Source organism: Brassica napus, chromosome A3 (assembly GCF_020379485.1).
Source record: "Brassica napus cultivar Da-Ae chromosome A3, Da-Ae, whole genome shotgun sequence".
Taxonomy (NCBI): domain Eukaryota; kingdom Viridiplantae; phylum Streptophyta; class Magnoliopsida; order Brassicales; family Brassicaceae; genus Brassica; species Brassica napus.
In genome coordinates this window covers 8473712-8495089 of record NC_063436.1, presented here as the reverse complement: position 1 = coordinate 8495089, position 21378 = coordinate 8473712, and the positions used below count along the sequence as shown (strand labels likewise).

Below are 21378 nucleotides of genomic sequence, written 5' to 3'. Positions count from 1 at the left end.
TTGCCCCCGTATGTCTTTAAGCCCACTTGATAATTTAGAGAACAATATTATATTTAAGCCCACTTGATAGTTTTGTGAATTATAGTTTAAAGCCCACTAATTAAAAAAGCCTAAAATCAAAACTCTGTGTTCTAGTCTTGTCTCCCTCTCATCTTACGAACGTCTTTTGGTTTTCCAGTTCTCAAACTCATCTGTCATACGAAATTCACTTGTATCCAGCAGTTGGTGAGTCATGAATCTCGTCACTTTTGAAGTATTTATTTTTCTTTTTTTAAAAGTTTGATGTAAACTAATAACATGACACTTTTTTGTTAGACAAATCAATGGAAAAATTTCTTAAAAGGCCGTTCATACCAACACCTGAAGACAATTTGGATGATTTGCCATGGGATCCAGCTAAAAGAAAAAAAATTACAGCATACCATTCAAATCAAAGAGATGAGGTAAGACGCAAGTATCTAGCTAGAGGTCCTTGTAAACCGTATGGTCATAATTTTCCAAAAAAGATGATTGGAAAATCATTGAGACGCTTTAGCCCTGCTTGGTTTGATCAGTATGGTAATTGGCTTGAATATAGCGTATCGACAGATAGAGCTTATTGCTTGTGTTGTTACTTGTTTAGAGATGATATACATAAACAAGGCGGGAATGATACGTTTGTGACGGAAGGTTTTTCTAGTTGGAATAAATCTGAAAGATTAGCTTCTCATGTGGGTGGTATGAATAGCTTTCACAATATTGCTGTTAAGATGTGTGATTCTTTGATGAAGCAAAACCATTCCATTGCACAAGCTTTTTATAAGCATGATGATGTTGTGAAGAATGAATATCGTCTTCGGTTGAATGCTTCAGTTGATGCTTCTAGATATTTGTTGCGACAAGGAATACCTTTTCGTGCTCATGATGAATCAGAAGATTCTGGTAATAAAGGAAACTTTTTGGAGCTTATAAGATACACGGCAGACCAGAATGAAGCAGTACGTAAGGTTGTTTTGGAGAATGCTCCAAAAATAACCAAATGACTTCTCCACCGATTCAGAGAGATATTGTTCATTGTTTTGCCGAGGAAGTTGTGAAATCTATTATCGAAGAAGTTGATCATGGCATTTTTGGTCTATTGGTGGATGAATCTGCTGATATTTCTCACAAAGAGCAAATGGCTGTTGTGTTACGTTTTGTCGATAAGAATGGAACAATCAAAGAAAGATTTATTGGTGTGATTCATGTAAAAGAAACTTCTTCTCTGACACTCAAGCTAGCTATTGATGATTTGTTTTCTAAGTATGGATTGAGCTTGAAAAATATAAGGGGTCAAGGTTATGATGGAGCGAGTAATATGAAGGGTGAATTCAATGGTCTCCGGTCTTTGATTTTAAGGGAAAACAGTTCAAGCTATTATGTTCATTGCTTTGCGCATCAACTTCAATTGGTTGTAGTGGCAGTTGCGAAGAAACATTTTGAAGTTGGGGATTTTTTTGATATGATTTCTACATTATTGAATGTAGTTGGAGCTTCTTGCAAACGACAAGATGTGGTTAAAGAAAAATACCGTGAGGAAGTTAAAAAGGGAATTAGCAGTGGTGAAATTAGCACTGGAAAAGGAAAGAATCAAGAGCGTTCTCTTCCAAGGCCATCAAATACTCGCTGGGGTTCTCATCATAAGACATTAGTGCGTTTGGTCGAGTTGTTTTCGATTGTTATTGAGGTGCTTAAGTATATCCAGAATGAAGGCTATGATGACTCCAAGAAACGACAAGCATATGGTCTTCTTAAGTACCTTTGTACGTTTGATTTCGTCTTCTATATGCAATTGATGTTGCTTATTTTGGGATTAACAGAGAATTTATCCATGGCTTTGCAAGAAAAAGATCAAGACATTTTGAATGCTGTTTCATTGGTTGGATCAACTAAACGAGAACTACAAAAGCTTAGAGATGATGGATGGGACTCCCTTATGGTTAGAGTTTCTTCTTTCTGTAAGAAACATGATATTGAAATCATCATGATGGAAGACGAGTTTGTTGGTTCAGGGAGTCGAAGAAAGAAAAGCAACATAACCAATTTACATCATTACAAGATCAGTTGCTTCAATGTTATTTTGGATTTGCAGCTCCAAGAGTTTAATGATCGCTTTACTGAGGTAAACACCCAACTCCTTATTTGTATGGCTTCCTTAAGTCCTACAAATTCGTTCAAGTTGTTTGACAAAGAGAAGCTGATGAAATTGGTTGAGTTTTATCCCGATGATTTTAGTTTTTTTGAGTGTTCTTCTCTTGAGCAGCAACTTGACATATACATTGATAATATAAGAGAGGATGGTCGATTTCATAACTTGGAGAGTCTTGGAGATCTTTCTCGTTTGATGGTGGAAACGCGGAAACATCTTGCACATCCTTTAGTTTACAGACTTTTGAAGTTAGCATTAACTTTACCAGTTGCTACGGCAACTGTCGAGAGATGTTTTTCTGCAATGAAGTTTGTGAAGACAGCGTCGCGCAACCGAATTGGAGATCAATTTTTAAGCGATTGTCTTGTTTGCTTTATTGAGAAGGATTTGTTTGCATCGGTAACAAATGAAACAGTGGTGAAAAAGTTTCAAAACATGGCTGAACGTAGAGTATGTTTGTAATTTTTTTTTAGTAATATTTGTAAGACTATTTCAATTTAAGAAATATTTTGTTTGATATCATATTTTATTTATGCCCCCAATAAAAATATTTCCTGCCTCCGCCACTGAATTATACATAATAAATTGCAACAATATAAATAAGAACTTCCGAGTCATTTAGTGACATATAGGTCGTCATGTACTATCGATATGCTATTCAGTGTCTAATTAACAATACAAACTTTTTCTCAAAAATAAAAAACAATAAAAACTTAATATTTTAATGTTTCCATAACCTGATGAGCACTTTTGGTTTGAAGTCATATTCATTTTGGTTTCCTGGATATGGAAACGGAGATTGAGCAATAAATAACATATTTGGTTCAATGTAATTTGTAACCACGTTCTATTCTAGAGAGACATACCCGCTAGTTATAAGTATAATTATAACTAATATATATATATATATATATATATATATATTCAGATACGTATTAGGTTTTCCATGCGGATCATGTTTGGTATCAGTCTTTTTCGTATATAGCGATGTTTTGAAAATCGGACCGGACATTAACTCGATATTGTAAATGGGTCAATAGTTAGTCCGGTGGAACGGGTTTTAAATTTTAGTTTAATCTTAGATTAAGTATAACTATATATATATATATGTGTATAATCTTAGATTAAAAATAATATGATTTTTATGAAATACTTTTAAAATTTGCAGTTTTTAATATATTTTACTTGAATTTGAAAAAATCGGATTTTAATATTGAGCCTGGTCATCGATTTTAGCGAGTTTCAGCGGTTTTTGACCGAAGTTACCGGTTTAACTCAAATATGATTTTTAGTACAACCCAAAACCGGTTAGTAAACCGAGTCACGGTCTGACCGACCGACCTGGTCCGCTTTTCAAAACACGGATATATAGCAATTTAAAACTTGTTTGGATATATTGGTTGGGTCTATTTGGATTTTGGAATCCGTCTTTCAAATCGGTTCTAGATCGGTTGGTTTTAGGTGTGGATATTATTAACCAATTATGTTAATAACTCAAAATGCTAATAATGCAATAAAATATATTTTGATTTCATACAAATCTTATTACACACTTTAAAATTCTATCGTCTATATGTGCGCATCATTCTAAAATCTGATTAGATATTCTTTAATCGAAATATTTGCATTAGAACATGAAATATATAATAATTTGAATAAATATAATGCTGTCTTTGTAACATTTAAATGTAGATATACAGTTATAAATAAATTTATATCAAATAAATTTGGTTTCTATCAAAAATAGATTCGCGATTTTAAAAAGCAGATCAAAACTAGTAAACTTCTTAAATCATAAGCACTACTAATTTCTTTTTGAAATTAAACTCTTTAAGAGTGGATTTTCAGAGCCGAGATGAAAACCATGTGTGAAGAAAAACTGATTCGTTTTTTTTATATTTGGCTTTAAAGTAACACTACTACTACAACAAAGAAAAGAACAAAGTCCACTTCGTTTTCAAGTTAAGGATCTAAAGTAGATTGTGACTTTCAAATTTCTTTATTTAAGGTGCAAAATTGTTAATAGGCTTATATCTGTAGACCAAGTAACTTCTAAAGCTTGTTAACACAAACATATTAAAAAAAACACTGGAGGGAGTCATGGATTATGATGGTGGATTTCATGAGGTCGAAAAAGATGGTAAACTATTTCTGGTATACCACCACCCAAAATACCGACCTATACCACAAATAAAAAGCCCATCCTCATCTGCTGAAGTAGCCAACCACGATCACCCTCCTCTACCCCTTTTCATATGCCCTCTTGAACGATGGCTAAGAAACTCTTCTAGAGATTCCAGACTTGTCTTGATCAATTCTTCTCCTGAGTCTGTCCTCTCTGGTAAGGTTGGTGATCATCATGTGCTTCCTTTGTTTTGGTGCAACAATAAAAAATTCGGCGACGATTATAGTGAATGCGGTATGTGCTCTAACTCAAACTTTGGCACAGATTATTACTTTTGTGCTTGCTGTTTACGAAAGTACCACAAAGAATGTGTAGAGTCTCCACTTAAAATTAAACACCCGTACTATCCTCATCATTCTTCTCTCGAACTCTATTATTATAAAGAGTTAACTGTTTGTATACGTTGTGGAAGAGACATGGCCGGGGGCTTGATGTATCATTGTAATGTCGATCAAACTTTCATGCATCCAGTATGTGCGATGAAGCCGATACCCATTGTTATAGACCAACAAAAAATACATGATCATCCCCTTACCTTTTTCTCTAGACCAGATTCATTAATCTGCAACGTATGTGGTTTGCTAGAAAAAGATCCCCCCTATGTCTGTCTCAGATGCAACTTTGTAGCTCACGGAGGATGTGTAGAGTGTCCACACACCATCAAGATATCACGTCACCACCATCGTATTTCCCGTGTTTCTTATCTTCGATATGAAAAGTGGCCATGCGGAGTTTGTCGTCAAAGTATCGACGGTAATTATGGTGCATATACATGTAAGGAATGTGATGATTACTATGCTGTTCACTCGAAATGTGCTCTAGGAAAAGATGTGTGGGATGGAGAAGAACTCAAAGGTGTACCCGAAAAAAATGATATGGCAAAAGATGCACCACCCTTCTGCAAAGTATTTGAAGGAGTGGTCCATTATTTTCTTCATGACCATCATCTGCGACTCGAGAAAAACATACTCTATGATGAAAACAAGTTTTGTGAAGCGTGTGTCATGCCTATCATTGAAGATGAATTCTATTCATGTGCGGAGTGTGACTTCATCCTCCATGAAACATGCCTAAAAGCTCGTCGCAGAATACAACATGCGTTACATCCTCATCCACTTACATTAAAGGCTACCAACAATTACGTTTCGAGTTCGTGCTCAGCTTGTTTTCGTTGTTGTGGTGGCTTTGTTTATGAGTGTCCGAAACATGAATGTTATTTCAAGCTCGATGTGAGGTGTGCTTTGATTTCAGAGCCGTTTGATTACCAAGGTCATGAGCATCCCTTGTTCCTATCTTTACACCCAAAAGAATATGTATTATGCGAGGTATGTAAATCTAAATGTAATGATTCTCCGTTAAGTTGCATAAAATGTGCTTTCATTATCTGTATAAAATGTGCCACCTTACCATACAAAGTAAGCTGGTATAAGAAGGACGAACATTTTCTCACACTTTCATGGGGAGAAGAGAGGTGTGAGAAATATTGGTGCGAAGAGTGCGAAGATATAGTCGAGAGATTATTCTATTGGTGCAATGATTGCTGCACCATCCTTCATACTCACTGCTTATTCAGCAAAGAGCCATATCTGAAACCTGGTCAAGTTCTCAAAATAGGAGAGAAGGTGTTTCAAATTCTCGCCAGATGTAATATTTCTCGGCCAGTTTGCTATTACTGTATGAAGCCTTGTCAAGGAAAAAGATTTACAAGAGATAACCTGACTGTATGTTCCTTGAGTTGTGCTTCTAACTATACTTACGATTACGAAGAAGATTGAGTAGAGCTTTGACTCCTATGCTATTGTCTTCTTCTTGTTCTTCTTTATTACTTTGTTTGTTTCATAATTAATAATAACCTTCGGTTTCTTTCTCTTATCGTAGTTGGTGTTGAATCAAATAATTGGTAAAGTATCGTGAAGTTAAATAAACAAGTATTCGGAGTCGGCCTGTTTTGATAGCGTATGGAACCCGGGTTCTCATTATTTTAATTAGATATTAGTTTCTATTTCTAATCTCTAACTCTACAAGAACATATTCTTTTAAGTAATGAGAGAGTCCAAGCTTGATTTTTACAAAATTAGCGAATATTTATTACAGCTTTTGAAATTTATCTAGATGAGACATGAAACCAAGCAGCTGGTCCTTTGCAAACACCAATATATAAATTTTAATGGTTAACAATTATATTAATAATAGGTAATTCTCTCAAATATCTGTTTTTAAGTTTTTGTCACAAAATAGCCTTCAATAAAGAAAATGATCAAAATAGTTCATTTTTATTTTGAAAATTTTAACATTTATTTTGAAACCCTATCCTCTAAAACCCCACCTCTTAACTCTAAACTCTAAGTGTAGATTAATTAATAAATGTATTTTTACTCTTTAATAAAACTTCTTTTGGTTATTTTTCTCATTAAACACTGTTTTTGTGACAAAAACTTAAAAATATCTATCATATGAACTTTCTCATTAATAATTACAACCTAGTGAAGCAAATAAAAACCAAATTCCCATTAAATTAGAAGTACTTCATAGATTATTTTCGAGTTTTCAGGTATCTCATCTCTGGTTATTATGGAGAAACCCTATGCGATAGACGGATGATGGTATACTAGGATATATGCATTTGTCTGTTCACGCAATACACCAAGTAAACAAAATAGTAAATAACTGAGTTAACAATACTGAGTTAATGCGAACATGTGTTCCCTAACTCCAACATTTCAAAAATTGTAAATACAATATGATCCAAACACAAATCAGAGAAAACATAACATTCCAAATTGTTGAAATTTGATTTCAGATCAGAGAGCAAGGCCACCATCACCCCTAAAAGCAAGAACCAAATGAAGAACAGAGCCACCCCTGCATATGTTCCTGTCTTGTACAATCAACATTGTTAGGAGCCTTACGACATCCTTCGAGTACGAGTTTACTAATTTAACCCTATACTGTTGTGTATCATAAGAAAATGTCATGAGATAGCCTCGATTAAAATGTCATCAAAACAAACACCCGAAATGAAAATAAGAACATCTCCCACGCACACATCATCTCTCACTCATTATAGACACACTAACTCCAACGAGTTTTGGCCGCTTAATACTACCATCTTTATATATGTATATAAGAACAAGGCACTTTAACTACTACAACTAACATTAATAGGATAGAGAATCAACAAAAATGGCGAATAGGTTTTCATCCAATTTGCTTCGTAACTTTTAGACTCTCTTCTACATATGCTCGAGTGAGCCACCTTTGAGCCTCTGCATTCGAGCCTGAAGACCTGATAATGCTTTCTCATCCATTGGAAGACCCACTGGGTGCGGCCGGTGTGGAGTCTCTTCTTCCATTTGGCTTGGCGGAATGTTCTGTTGGTTCATTGGTGGTATGTTATCCGTTGATAAGTTCTCGTTTGTTGGCATCATCGCTTTGCTTACTGGCTCTGAAGCCAGTTGCATGGTTCTCATCCTTTCTCTGATTGCATCTAGCGTCCCAGGGTTGATGTTACTTGCTCGGATGTCGTCAGTGTATGAATCAGATCTAGGGTTCATCAGAGGCTTTACGTCTAAGGAAGGAATGTCAGGAGATGGAAGGGTTAAGGAAGAAGGGGGAGGAGTCGATAACGGTAGGCTTGAAGGCGTTCTCCCCGCAGCTGCATTCTTCTCCACCTAAAAAATAACGAATGCAAATCTTAAGACACAAAAACACTCGACCTTTAAACGAAAGATATGAGTTTTGTTACAGACCTGAGCCAAACCGTCTCTGATGTACGTACGAAACGCCTCGCTAGCATTTTGGAGCTGCGAAAAAATATCAACCTACACAGAGCATTGAATTGAGTTTGTAATTGTGCAATAGTCGTGTGTTGATGAAGAAATGAGACGCGGAGACTTTAAGCATATCAATTACCTTTGGATACGCCTTAGTGATGTGGTAGAGGTCGTAAAGACCAATGGTGGAAGTTTGTTTATCACCGATTTTCTTGAATATCGCACCTAGCTCTTGCTTCAGCTGAACATCAGCAGAGTTAGCGGGAGGTGAGGGATTGTTGGCTGTTGAATCTGTCCAATGGGTTTGCCCCACAGGTCCTGTTGCTGTTAACATTCTTGCAGCAGCTAAAGTCTGTAAGATAAAAGAAAGCGTTTATAATAGTTACTATCTGAATTTCTCTGAAACTCAAAATTGAAATGCTATTTTTGCAATGAATTATTTCATTAAGCAAGTTAGGATATATAATATTTTTTTCAAATTCACCATCTCAAGGGGCTGAGTAACAGATCATCGGATGTGCTATGTGAGAAACCATCGCTTACATGTGCAAAGAACTCTGGACAGGAAGCTAAAAAGACTGAGAGTTTACCTCAAGGTTTAGATCGATATAAGCGAGAATGATGGGTTGTGGCCTCATGTCAATAGGGACAAGAGACAAGTGACCCTTTATTGCAGCTCCTCGGAGCTTAACAAGTTCATGTAGAACAGTTTTCACCATCCTCAGAGGTTTATCATCTGCTCCAGCTCTTCTCATTGGAAAATACGGAAAACATTTACACAATAAATAGTAAGATTTTCAAAATTTATAAGAATGCATTTAAGGAGATGTACCTCCTACGTATCTCTTCCATTCCAAGTTCTTGTAGATATACATGAATGCTCTGAAGAAGTCGATCAAGATCCACTTCATATATGGTGCTTTGGAGGAGCTGAACATGGACAAGCAATTATCAGATATACATTACCAAATTATATGATGCATATCTCTCGATCGATTGCTTCGAAGCGCTTAATTTCAAGATCCTAATTCTAGCCCTTTTTCCTTTCTAATTACACTTTGCAAGAAGTATGACGAGAGTTCCTCTTTTGATTTCTCTCTAATTGTAATTTATATTCTAAATAACCTTTCTTTCTATATAACTGTGATCCTAGCAAGTAGGAAAGGCAAATGTTAAAAAATAAACAGCAGGGCTGGTACTTAACAACTATGTAAGTTACGCAAACAAAGATTTTCCTACAAATTTCATGGAAATATTACCTTTGTAAGTTTAATCAGGCATTTAACTACCAAATCAGAGAATTTCTGATTCCGGATAGCATATCCTTCAGCGGTAGCAGGCGAAGGCCATCTAGATGGATCTAGAGGACGTAGCAAGCTGATAAGTACCACAAATGATGACGTCCGATCTGCATTATCCTGAATTTAATAGCAAAAAGAAGAGAACATCAGAGAACTTCATAGTTACATATGAAAAACCTTAGCATTGGGACTTGGGAGGAATATCTAACCAGGATCTTAAGCATCAAAACATTTAGAGCTTTCAAGAGTTGGCTGCCATCCTCCATGCGTGGAACTCTTTCATCCAGAAGCCAGAGTAAGAGCTCCGTTATAAGGCTTGTCAGAGTCCCTTCTTTGACTGCATGCGCAAGCTTTTTATTTTGGAATGTCTGCAGCAATACATTCTTGTGAGTATTGAGCTTTACAAAAAAAACCAGTGGCTAGACAGCTATTAAGAAGAGCGGCATCACTAAGAGAACAAATTCACTCGGTGTTACCTGCATAAGTGTGTTCAGAACATATTTACAAGACCTCGATGAAGCTCCCATTAAGCTGACGTCAAATGTCTTGGCAACCTACCAGACGAAAATATATACAAGTGGTGGTCAACAGAAAAACAAGTAATTCTTCATGGAAAATGGAAGTGTAAGGGAGAGTTTTTACGGCAACCTTATTTGCTAAGCATGAAACAAGCCCATCTGCATCCTTCACGAGTTCATCAATTGCACTTTCGTCTGGATCATTAGAAGCCTGTGCCAACTCATGACACACAACTTTCATCCCTTCAACCGACTGCCACAAAAAAAAACGAAAATGAAAAAAGAAAAAACAAACCAACCCTCTCATAATAACTTCCAATATGCATCAACTAAGTTTCCAAATGACAAATGTAGTCGACAAGTACAGGTCAACTTCTATCAGAACTATATAAAAAAATATCACGTCTACTAGGAAACTCAAATAAGTCACTGATTAGGTAACTGCTATAGTGGTACAATGAAATAATTACAAGTCAGATACCTGCTCCGGCGAGCCAAACATAATGATGTCCAAAGCCTCATTCCAGTCTGTTGGGCCATTAACTCCAGCGATTGCCTGAGGTACTGGGTTCCTCTCAAGAACTTGTTCGGAATAGTTTTGCCTGGGCAGGCAAAATGATTGAGTTGGGAATATTAGTAACATAAACCTACATTATCAAAAGAACTTTCTAATACCAGTTGAAAACATTACCTTGGAAATAAAGGACCAGGGACCATTTGAGGAAGGTCACCACTTTGCTCTGCCACTTCAGGTCTGGAAACAAACCGAAAGTCACAAATAATAGACATACTAAACAATTCTTGCTATCTTTTCTGTTCATGACTACTAAAAAATAAAACACTGAAATACTTTTGTGATTCTAAATGCATCACTAAGACTTTGCATTTATGCGGTTATGTTTATGGCCTCCAGTTTAAGCATATCACTAATAATGAGTACAAATAAGTTGTACCAGAACGCATTAAGGCTGGAAAGACGATGCAAGGCAAGATTACATAAAAAATTTCAACAAATATACGCACCCATTTTCTCTTACGGAACGCCTCAATGCTGCTCGTGCATCTCCAGGTCTCCCTTCTCTTCTTTTCTCCATTTCTTTGATCTGATGCAGAACAAACGATGAAAACAAAACTCACAAATACAAGACTGAAGCAGACAAATAAAATTATATTACGGGCTTACTTTCCACTTAAATCTATCATCAAGCATACTCTTTTGAGCATCTGTAAGCTTCCCAACATATCGCCAGATATCATCACCTACAATAACAAGCCAAGCAATGAGAAACGAGTGCAAAATATTATCTCGAGGGCATGAACAACCAGAAGCAAAAATCTTTCCAGAATCATGATTTTCATTCCAGATTTTTATGAAATACACACGAGCCCACAAAAACAGACTATAAGACTACGTAAGCTGGCCTAAAAAGACATACTATAGGACTATGTTATTGTGCACTAATCACTGTGAGACATGGAATGTTTTGATAAGAATCCATTATAACTTCTCAAGAACTCATAAATTTCATTCCCTACCAAGAATCTTATAACCCGTAGCCATGGTGTTCAAAGCAGCTTTTCTGAGTTCGCCATCTCTTTCTGCTGTCAAGCTTGCAACCATATTCAAGTGTTTCAGTAGTCCATTTATCTGCTTACAACGACATATCAGAATCCAAACAGAAGAGAGATGTCAAATAATTTGTCAAGTCTTGCTAATACCTCAGTTCCACAAGTCTCGAGTAGATATCCAATAATATCTGTACACTCTATCCTTGTACGGTTGTTTTTGGAACGTAAACCTTCCAAAATATAGGGAAATGTCTTTGCTACAGAATATGCCTGGATAATCTGCTTCATCAGCTCACGCATTTTTTCTCTTACTTTTTCAATATTATGCCCCAACTGCACCAATTACAGAGAATTTAATATATAGACATTGAAGCACCATTTTCCTAAAGGGCAGGATTAAAGGAAAGGATTCTAATAAACTGGCCAACACCAATGGAAATTAGTATCAGATGCCTAACCTTCTCCGCCAAACAAGGCAAAAATATAGCAGCTTCTGCTTCTGTCAAGCAGTACTCCTCATCCTTCAATGTGTTGAAAAGTTCTGGAAGAACCTCAAGAACCTATTCTTACCCAGAGCAAATGAAGTTTCGTTAATATTGCATTAAAATAGTGTCAAATGCGAGCTATAATAACAAAAGAAACAATTACAAATTACCTTTAGTAGACAAGTTGTGTTGGATTTACATAATTGCAACACAAACCACCTTAAAAGAATATCTAGTACTTCTATAATTTCCTTCGAAAGAGACGGAAGCGCCTGCAGGGAAGAGGACGAATAAATAAAACTCTTGATTAAAAATAACTTAAGACAATCTAGCAGATGAATAAGATTTGAAGATATCAGCATCAAGCTACCTTCTGTAGGATATCCAGCCCATCTACTTGTTTCTTAAAGTCTGGACTCAACAACCGTTTTTGCAAGTCTTCTCTAAAAAATTTCATCATATCATTCTGCACAAACCACCAACACTAGTTACAATACGATCGTAAGGCAGAAGTCAATTAAATCCTCCAGAAAACAAACCTCAAGATCCTGAATCTGTTCGGCCCGCAGCTCCTCAAATTTAATTCTACGAACCACCAGTCTCTCCCTGTCGTCCTGTAGATAAAACATGGAAAATGATTATTTTATCACCCTATGGGCAATATCTTAAACTGTTGGAGAACTCATTCTACCTTATTGGAGTCCTTAGTATTTAGTAAAGACTGTGACTGGATAGCTATATCATGGGCAGATGTAATTTGATCTGGTCTTGAGCCCTTTGTTGGTAAGGCTCTCTTCAGAAACAAAAAAACTAGTCAGACATTACAAATTGAATACAGAAAAATATGTTAAGAGCCAGAAGAAACTCACAGATCTGTTTCCTTGCTTTAAGGTACCATTCGAAGTCGATTTAGAAACCTTGGAAACACCTTTCGACAATGACCCCGCCATAGCTTTTGATGATTCAAATGGTTCTGAAAACAACATCGTTAGCATGAAACGGGAACGGAAGGAGAAAACATGTTGATTTGAGAACAGGTAATGAAAAAGTACCTTGGACATATCCTGGTCGTACTTTTTCCAGCACAAGCGCTAATGCTGGGCCTTGGATATCTTTGATATTTTTTTCAATCTGAAAAAAATGCACATATAATCACAGATGGGGTTTCAATTTTTAGCTATGAACAGAACACGTTAAAACCCAGGGATACCTACCGTTTCTTGTCCACTGACTCTTAAGATCTCAGAAATGCATCCTTCAGCTGCTTTTCGTACATCTGCTGATTTGTCCTGGAAAGATTCACAGAAGAATAGCAGATAAGAATCATTACAAAAGACGTAATCACTGGTTAAAGCTGATGAGGCGCTATGACAAGTTTGGATGACTCACCGTCATTGCGGTGCTTGCAGGTTTCAGTAAATGTATAGCATCCACAAAGTCACTTAATCCGGCAAGTTGTTTTGTCAACCAATCAAAAATATCTTTACGTCCTTCTGCTCCCATTTTCCCATCTGTTAGTGCTATTATAATGTAAGGAATCTGCATTAACAGAATAAAAAAGATTGTGAGTTGAGGAAATTATATTTACAAGCAGAATTATACATGCCTAAAGAAATACTATCACCAACCATTTTGTCGAGATGTACAGCACCAAGCCACATATCAAGAGCAGCCAAGGTGCATTCTCTCATGTGCTTCTTGTTATCACCGAGACATTTCAGAACATCTGATAGAATTCCCTGAAATAGATCACTCAGCAATTTAGTAAAACTGGCAGGCAGTGATATATTACAGGGTAACAGATGTTTTCAAAGCTTGACATATCACAACCTTGCTCGCCTTCTCGACAGTTGGTCCCATAGCTGATGCAACACCTCCAATGGTAGTCAAAGTTTGCATAACAAGATTTTTATTACTATCCAACAATCGTCCTCGTAGACCACCAAATAATTCTCCTGTCGAGCGTGAAATAAAAATGGTATAGTGTAAGAATTTATGAACCTTTGGAGTGAAAAATATAAAATAACGGAGATAATGGGGAAAAAAATCTTTATTTCATACCAGTTCCAGTTGGCTGGATACGTTTATTAGCCTCCTCCAGAATTTTATTGACAGCTTCGATTGACTCCAAACGCATCTAGAAAAGTTTAAAATACTCATTTTCAGCTCTAACGTCGAAAGGAAATCGTTAGTTAATTTACAAAAAAAAGATCTAGAATTCGTAGCGCACCTTCCAATCAGGACTCTCAAAGCCCTTAAGAAGATTAGGGGTAATCTTGCTACTGATATCTTCTCTAGGTAAACTATCCAGCCCTCCAGCAGAGTTTGATGTTGAAACTGATGTCTTAACAACTCTTTTTGGAGCCACAGTCCCCTGATGAACAGAATATAAGACCAGCAAGATAAACAAGAATTCTAACAATCAAGGCAATCCACAAAAATATACCTCAAAAGGGTTTTTCTCATACTCGGTGTCAAGTGCACTTAGTAGTGCAGGTTTGACATCATTAAGAAACCCCTTGATGTCTGCAAACAGAAATAAGACAGTTTAATTCTGTCTAAAGAGATGTTCTTCTAAAAGACATAACACAAAGAAGACGCAACTTAAAGGAATTCTTAGCTACCTGGACCAACAAACTTGTGTAAAACACCCAAAAGTTTGATTGTAGCATTTCTGGTAGCAGCTGCACTAGATTGCAGTCCAACATCTTTACAAAAATCTATTACGTCCTGTCAAATGGACAGAAAAATCTTATTAGACATGAATGAATATAACCTAGATACTGCAGTTTAATTAACAAAGGTGCAACTTTTTCAAACCTTAAGTTTCAAAAGTGAGACGCCAAAGTCATCAACTGCAGAAACCATCCATAACAAGCCTTCACTAAGAACCTTGGGGTTCTTGTGCTCTTTCATGATTTTGTAAAGCTACAAGCAAAAGTCCTGAATTATCATTCTGTTCTAATTAAACTGGAAGTCAAAGAGCATTGACAATAGCAGCACCAACCCTCTCGAAAACAAATCCAGGACCAACTGCTTCGCAGAAAGCAGTAAGACACTTCATAGCAGAGGCTCGTGTCTTTATATCTGCAACTCGTTCACTAGTGCCTGCAAATTAGTAGAGAAAACTCAGGCAAATGAGCTACGAACTAATAGTTAAAAAACTGAACTGACGTCAGAGTACTGACGTCAGAGTACAGCATTCATCAAATGGAAGTACCCGTAATGCAAAGCACAACACATTTCTTAGGAAACTTAGCCGCGGTTGAAGATATGTAAGTGATAATTTCAATGACCTGTTGCTGAACCTGCATTTCCAAGTAATATGCTTAAGTGTACTTAGAATTATTTTAGGTAATAATTCTTAAAAAAAATTGGATGGAGTAAAACGCATACCTGCACGTTTTTCTCATTCCAACCAGGAACTGCACAAAGCAACCGAACCAAGATTTCCACCGACTTGTCTAGTTCTTGAAGTCCCACTATTTCTTCTTTCAAAGACAAAGTTGCTGCACGGCAATATTAAGAAAAAAAATCACTAAACTGTAAAACAGGTGTTTTATAGAAAAAAAACGAGATTTGCTAAAAAGAGCTTCTGTGTGACGTGCTAATGCAGCATTAAAATCAAAATCAGGAACCTGGCAAAACAGATTTATCCTACATGTAGTAGAAAATAAGTAAGAACCATTTAAATGAGATCAGCCACTCCACCAAAACGAAACTCCAAAATAAAAAAATATAGAAACCCCTCTGAGAATAAAAGAGTCCACTAGGCCTTCAACAAACCTTCAAGTCTTTCTTTCCATACAGTGCTCTTTAACTGAGAAATAGTTTCTGGTTTCACAAGAGAACCTAATCTGTTTTCAATCTCTTCAAGACCCATCTCAGCAGGCTATAAATTGAAAAGAAGAATGGATGTTAACACGATAAAAGTATGATAGAAAGACAGAGTCACAGACATAACAGACTGTGAACAAGAATTTTGACGTAGAATTATACTACTATGTACCTCGACATCTTCAGGTGGTTCAACAGATTTTGAACTTTCATTCCGTACAGCACCATCTTTTTTGCTTCCGCCTGTTTTGCCAGGCGCAGCCTTCTTGCTCACAGGCTATAAAAAATTTAGCATTTTAGGAGACCAGATGTAACTAGAAAACTAGATAAAACAAAACTCTCATCAGCCCCCTTTTCATTACGTTGTGGACTAGGGATTAACTTAGAAGTCATGGTGGGACTGAGGCAAATTGAAAGTTGCAATGGTAACAGAAAAGAAATTAAGAAGAAACTCACAGCAGGTCTTTTCCCGCTCAACATGCTTGCTGCTGATTTTCTTACAAAGGACGCTTCTGAATTCTGCATAAAGTTTTGAAGTGGCATAACTATTATGTGGAGAGTCGATATAACTACTTAAGAAAATAACTACCACTAAAACGGGTACAAGGCATCTAAAATTATGTCAAAAATCCCATTTCCACTTCCGAGATGGCATACCCTTCTCCCGTCAAAAGGATAACGTAAAATAAATCACCGAAGTATAAAATAGAATTAAGCTTCCTTTCACCAATTTTATTACACTTTTTCCTTCTTTTTTCACTCTTCATAATTTCATCATTAATTACTTACCATTATAATATATCCACAGCTTTTTCATTCCTTTTTTACACATCCTAACAATTATTAATTTTGTGACAAACAAAAGAAAGGATTAATTTATTTGTAGCCATAGTCATAATAACTATGTGACAAGTAAACAAAAATTGATCAAACCAGTGAGTTCTTCGAACTTATTTTGCTGGAGGCTGTTTTCTATTTGTTTACATTAATATTTTTAAATTGTTATAAATGCAAATCAAATTAATATATAAATAATTATTTAATTTAAATGTAAAGTATACATGTGAATAGTTATTTTTAATACAATATAATATGTATATGTGTTGTTTCACACATATATTCATTTATCTAATAATCAAATAAAAATCAATAAGAAATATATAATAAAATTGTTGTTTATAACAATAAATTAAATAACAGCATGTAACTTATTCAATTTTTATGTTTAAAATGTCATATAAAACCCTTTAAATATATGGTAAATATTAAAAATATTAACCACTTAACACTTAAAATAATATTAATGTATATAAAAGTTAAATAATGCGGGTAAAGTTCTAGTAATATTTAAATAGCTCAATGAAAAACGACAATGGAGATCTGACTAGAAACTTACCCCTGTGGTCGTGCTTCCAACTGAAGACTGAACTGTCACTTTTATATGAAAACGACATCCAATTAGAATGCGATAAAAACACATACAAATCTTGATGTTCAGCTTAACGGCTGTGTGGAATAAATGTTCACAAACCTGAGCTTGTACCAGCTAATTCCCCACCAGAGCTTGCAATCATTTCTGAAAGTTTCTTTCTTCTAACATCATCAAGTTTTTCCAACGACTTTTCAAGAGGTCTCATACCTACAGACTGACATAACCAAAATATAACAAACATATAAGGAGTAGGAAAACGTGTGTACAAGACTCATTTATCCATATATTCTAAAATGTGTACAGCATTAAGGTACCACAGAAGACAGAGAGAATTGGTTGCTGTTCAGTACAAAAATAAAATGAATACCTTCGCTATTGCAGCCAAAGCCGAAAATGCTGCATCCCTCACATCAGGAGTTCCATCATTGAGACACTACATCATTCAAAAAACTTATAGGTTCGAACAATTTTTCAATGTAGAAGTGATAACAGCGATCATAGCTCAGCTCCGCTAACGCCTAAATTGTACTGCAACCTTTCACACGTTATTTGTCCTTTTAACAATAGGCTTTTTCATATAGATAAGCTTCCATGACTGAGAAACTTCCATGCATATATGTTCACTCAAAGTGAGTTTAGGAGCCATTAGGCACAAAAATACTGACCTCCATACATAAAGGGACATATTCTTTGTGCGCCTTTAGAATAAGAGCCTTGTTACTTGTTTCAAGGCAGAATGTCAACCAGTTTAATGTTAAAGAACGCACAAGTGGTACTTTGTTTTTCACTGCCGTCTTTACATCTGCAAAAGAGAGCAAAGTTAATTTGGAAACAGATGAAAGATAGAGATGTTTAAATTAATCGGTCGCCACACGTCTGGATAATGATAAAAATATCTGATCAAGATAATAATAATAAGCAAATCAATAGAATTCCACACAACAATCCAAGATAAAAATTACTCTTGCCTTCTATAATGTCAACAAGATTCAAACACCCAGCTTTGTACATTGCTTGTAACGTTTGTGTAAGCGCCTCTGCGACGGTTGGCTTTTTCTCTTTCAATTTTTCCTGTTAAAGGAACAAAGAGTAATTACGTTTTGAATCAATTGCTGAACGATAACCCAGTCATGACAAAAGGAATATTTATAATCGAGAGACTTGATGTATCTTCCGGTAACAACAATTTTGGATAAATTATTCTAAAGACTCACAAGTAAAACAGGTAGCATGAACCGTGAACTAGCGGAGAAATGTGTTCTTAAACCACGTGCAAGATTTCCAATGGCTTGAATAGCTTCCACTGCAACGGCTAAGTTCACATCCGTGATAAGCTGCGATTGGAATGATTTACAAAAACTATCAAATCGCAGGTTTATAGGCAAGCAGTAATAATTCTTGAACTAAGGCAGCATCTACACATTAAAACCGAAATATTTTCCCTATTTGAGGGTTTAAATATAACGCATGAACTTCAAACTACAGGTTAATCAATAAGCACATATGTTTACGGCATGCATCAGCACCAGTTAGATATTACTATCATACTACTGCAAGGGAGCTAAAACATACAAAGGAATATAACATATAAATAATAATCAATGCAGCCTGGACTTCTTATCGTGGAAAGTTAACTACCTTCTTTAAGGTCCGACAAATTTCTGAAAAATCACCAGGAGCTATCTTTTTTGTCGAAGCAAGCTTTGTTAGCTCTGCAACAGCCTCCTTACGTTCTGACCACTTCGTAGCTTTCTAAAAGAGACCCAAAAATGGTTAGTGCAACGTGTGCCATGCAATCAACATGGGAAGGAAGTAGTATCTTATATAAAGTTCTTTCAATAGAGAACAACCGCAAGAAATAAAGCATAAGAATCCACAACTCACCACTCCGTCCCAGAACCCAGACTTTTCCAAAGGAGTCAAAATATCCACAGGATCCATAAGATCATACTCATCTATTTCCTGAGGCGCTGATAGTAATTTGATAAAGAAGAATCGAAGTAAGCAGCTTTCTCAACATTACTTAATGAGGAAAAAATTTATTGAAGTACAAGCTACGTACCATCAGCAACAGGTTCTTCACTGGGCCTATCACCCACCACATCAGAACTAGCTTCTGCCTCTGGCTCTTTGTCTTGCTCAGACCTTGAAAGCCAAATACATAAATAATCTAAGTGCAGCTTTTCAAAATCATGCTAGTAGTGTTTTTAACTTTTGAAATACGCATGCATATAAATTCAATTATTCAGAAACTTGACATAGTAAAAAGAAAATATTCACAATTCATAAACTGCATAAAGGTGAAACTAAATCTGGTATGTGGCAGTTAGGCCAAGATCAATAGAAACAATTCTTATAGTTTGTGATAGTTACCTTATCTTTCGAGCAGGCTTGGCACCCACTGAAACATTGGCAAGCTCAGCCTCCAGCTCTTTTTTCTTACATAATTACAATAAAATCGAATATTAGCGTCTGCGAAAGAGCACAAGAGAAATAAAGGAACTAATTCGACAGACAATTTCAAGTGAAATTTTAAATCACGAAAATTCAGCCAAGGTAGTGGTTCTGATCAGCAATCTATATACTAGAAAGTCATGGCTAAGCTGCAAACGTATGGATCAACATAAATCTTACCATTGTATCTCTCATTTTCTCAAATAAAATAGATTTTACAGGGTCTTTTCCAATCCAACGGCATAGCTCCAGAGTCACCCCTTTGGCAGATGCACGGACGTTCTGATCTTGATGGTCGAAAAGTTCCGGAAGCATCTTTAGAATCCTTTTGGGTGGAATAATCTTTGATCCAAAATCACTAAGACAAAAAAAAACTAGTGTCGTTATTTCAGATAAGATATTTAAAGAACCAATGGAGAAAACTAACTAAGACTTCAGAACAGACCTGAGAGCTTGAAACATAACATCTACTGCAGGTACCACAGCCTTTGCAACTTTATTCTTTATAGCTTTCTCCAATGTATCCTACAATCATGACAAATCTGTTAAATTGTACATGGACTATGTTTCTTGACAGTTGTAAAAAAATCAAAATGACTGAAACGATGCATATTAGGTGGAGTTATCTCCTTAAACCGGGGTCTTAATACTCGAGCAGTAACTTTAAAATCGCTAAGGAAATGATATAGAACAAAACACTAGCGTAGACATCTTCAAAACAGCAGCGAAGAAGGTATCCATATTTCTTCTCACACTAGACACCTATCATGACACAGAACTGGGCAACAGAGCCACATGCTACATTCTAAATCACTCCGTATATGGCTACACTTCATTTCTATGTCATACATAGACCTTACAGAGTTGCAAGAACGTAGAATAAAGGGGCATACCAGAAACGCATCAACAGCTTCTAATTCTACCCAAAGCAAGAAAGCCTCCTGCGCCTTCTGCACAGTCTTGGGCCTACCCGTGAGACACTTGGCCGCAATGGCATCGCAAACTTCCTTTCCATACCTTCAAAAACCACAAACAAGCTAAATTCACATGCAAACACAACCTCCCGCTCCACAAGAGCATCAAAACTCATCACCACCGTACCTGCTAGCGTCCGAGTCAGCTGCCTTCAAAAACGCAATCAATGCATCGAGCGCCTTCTCTTGCACCGGCGCATTGGAATCCGCCACCGTCTTTCTAAACAAGTGACCTGCACAACACAGAACAACGATAAGTCCAAAATTCAAAAGCAGATCCGCAGCGAGATCGAATCAGATCTGAGCCAGCCGCGAAAATTGAAAAACTCACCGAATTCGCGGAGGCGAGGGTCCTTAGGATCGGTGATGGAATCGCAGACGGAAGCTAGGTCGACGTTGGCCTCGTTCCTAACTTTCCAGTTCTTGTGAGCGAGGCGATCCTCCCATGGGAGCTTCTTCGCGTCCTTCAACAGCTTCTCTTCCTCCGACATTTTTCACGAATCAATCAATCTCTCCGATGGTATCGATCTATTTATTATACGAGCCTTCTTCGTATCGTCTCCTTCAGCTTTTTCTCTCTCTCTCTCTTTTCAAATTTTTTTTAAGGCCGGCAAGAGAGAGAAAGGACAAACGAGGAGAGAGAGAAAAGAATGGAGCCTAATCAGCGAGAGAGAGAGAGTGGA

The 21378-nt window shown here is 36.5% G+C and overlaps 2 protein-coding genes and 1 pseudogene across 3 annotated transcripts; 2 read left to right on the top strand and 1 right to left on the bottom strand.

The window, feature by feature from the left end:
* The first annotated feature begins 311 nt into the window (after positions 1 to 311).
* LOC106441813 lies at positions 312 to 2629 on the top strand (annotated as a pseudogene).
* Positions 2630 to 3298: 669 nt separating this feature from the next.
* On the top strand, positions 3299 to 6224 carry LOC106443496. Its single transcript, XM_013885056.3, has one exon. The coding sequence runs from the start codon at positions 4268 to 4270 to the stop codon at positions 6125 to 6127; it is 1860 nt and encodes a 619-aa protein (XP_013740510.2). The 5' UTR covers positions 3299 to 4267; the 3' UTR covers positions 6128 to 6224.
* A 1086-nt stretch (positions 6225 to 7310) lies between these two features.
* Positions 7311 to 21378, bottom strand: LOC106437853 (protein MOR1). Of its 2 annotated transcripts, none has more exons than XM_048775348.1 (52): positions 21027 to 21378; positions 20823 to 20928; positions 20615 to 20738; positions 20167 to 20246; positions 19902 to 20079; positions 19641 to 19705; positions 19330 to 19412; positions 19152 to 19237; positions 18906 to 19019; positions 18482 to 18601; positions 18236 to 18338; positions 17933 to 18069; positions 17635 to 17700; positions 17367 to 17481; positions 17232 to 17269; positions 16292 to 16354; positions 16008 to 16112; positions 15785 to 15890; positions 15395 to 15507; positions 15219 to 15306; positions 15006 to 15106; positions 14819 to 14926; positions 14623 to 14728; positions 14445 to 14524; positions 14229 to 14372; positions 14060 to 14135; positions 13829 to 13953; positions 13627 to 13737; positions 13388 to 13537; positions 13213 to 13287; positions 13051 to 13129; positions 12868 to 12971; positions 12690 to 12791; positions 12538 to 12612; positions 12369 to 12464; positions 12169 to 12270; positions 11972 to 12073; positions 11664 to 11846; positions 11481 to 11592; positions 11128 to 11204; positions 10968 to 11047; positions 10636 to 10698; positions 10426 to 10546; positions 10075 to 10197; positions 9903 to 9980; positions 9636 to 9794; positions 9385 to 9543; positions 8958 to 9055; positions 8716 to 8872; positions 8265 to 8477; positions 8102 to 8173; positions 7311 to 8023 (listed from the first exon to the last, which is right to left on the bottom strand). In XM_048775348.1, the coding sequence occupies exons 1-52, from the start codon at positions 21184 to 21186 to the stop codon at positions 7586 to 7588; spliced, it is 5919 nt and encodes a 1972-aa protein (XP_048631305.1). In that variant the 5' UTR covers positions 21187 to 21378; the 3' UTR covers positions 7311 to 7585. The 2 variants fall into 2 exon arrangements, with proteins under 2 accessions (XP_048631305.1, XP_048631309.1); XM_048775352.1 differs by having other exon boundaries at positions 17232 to 17263.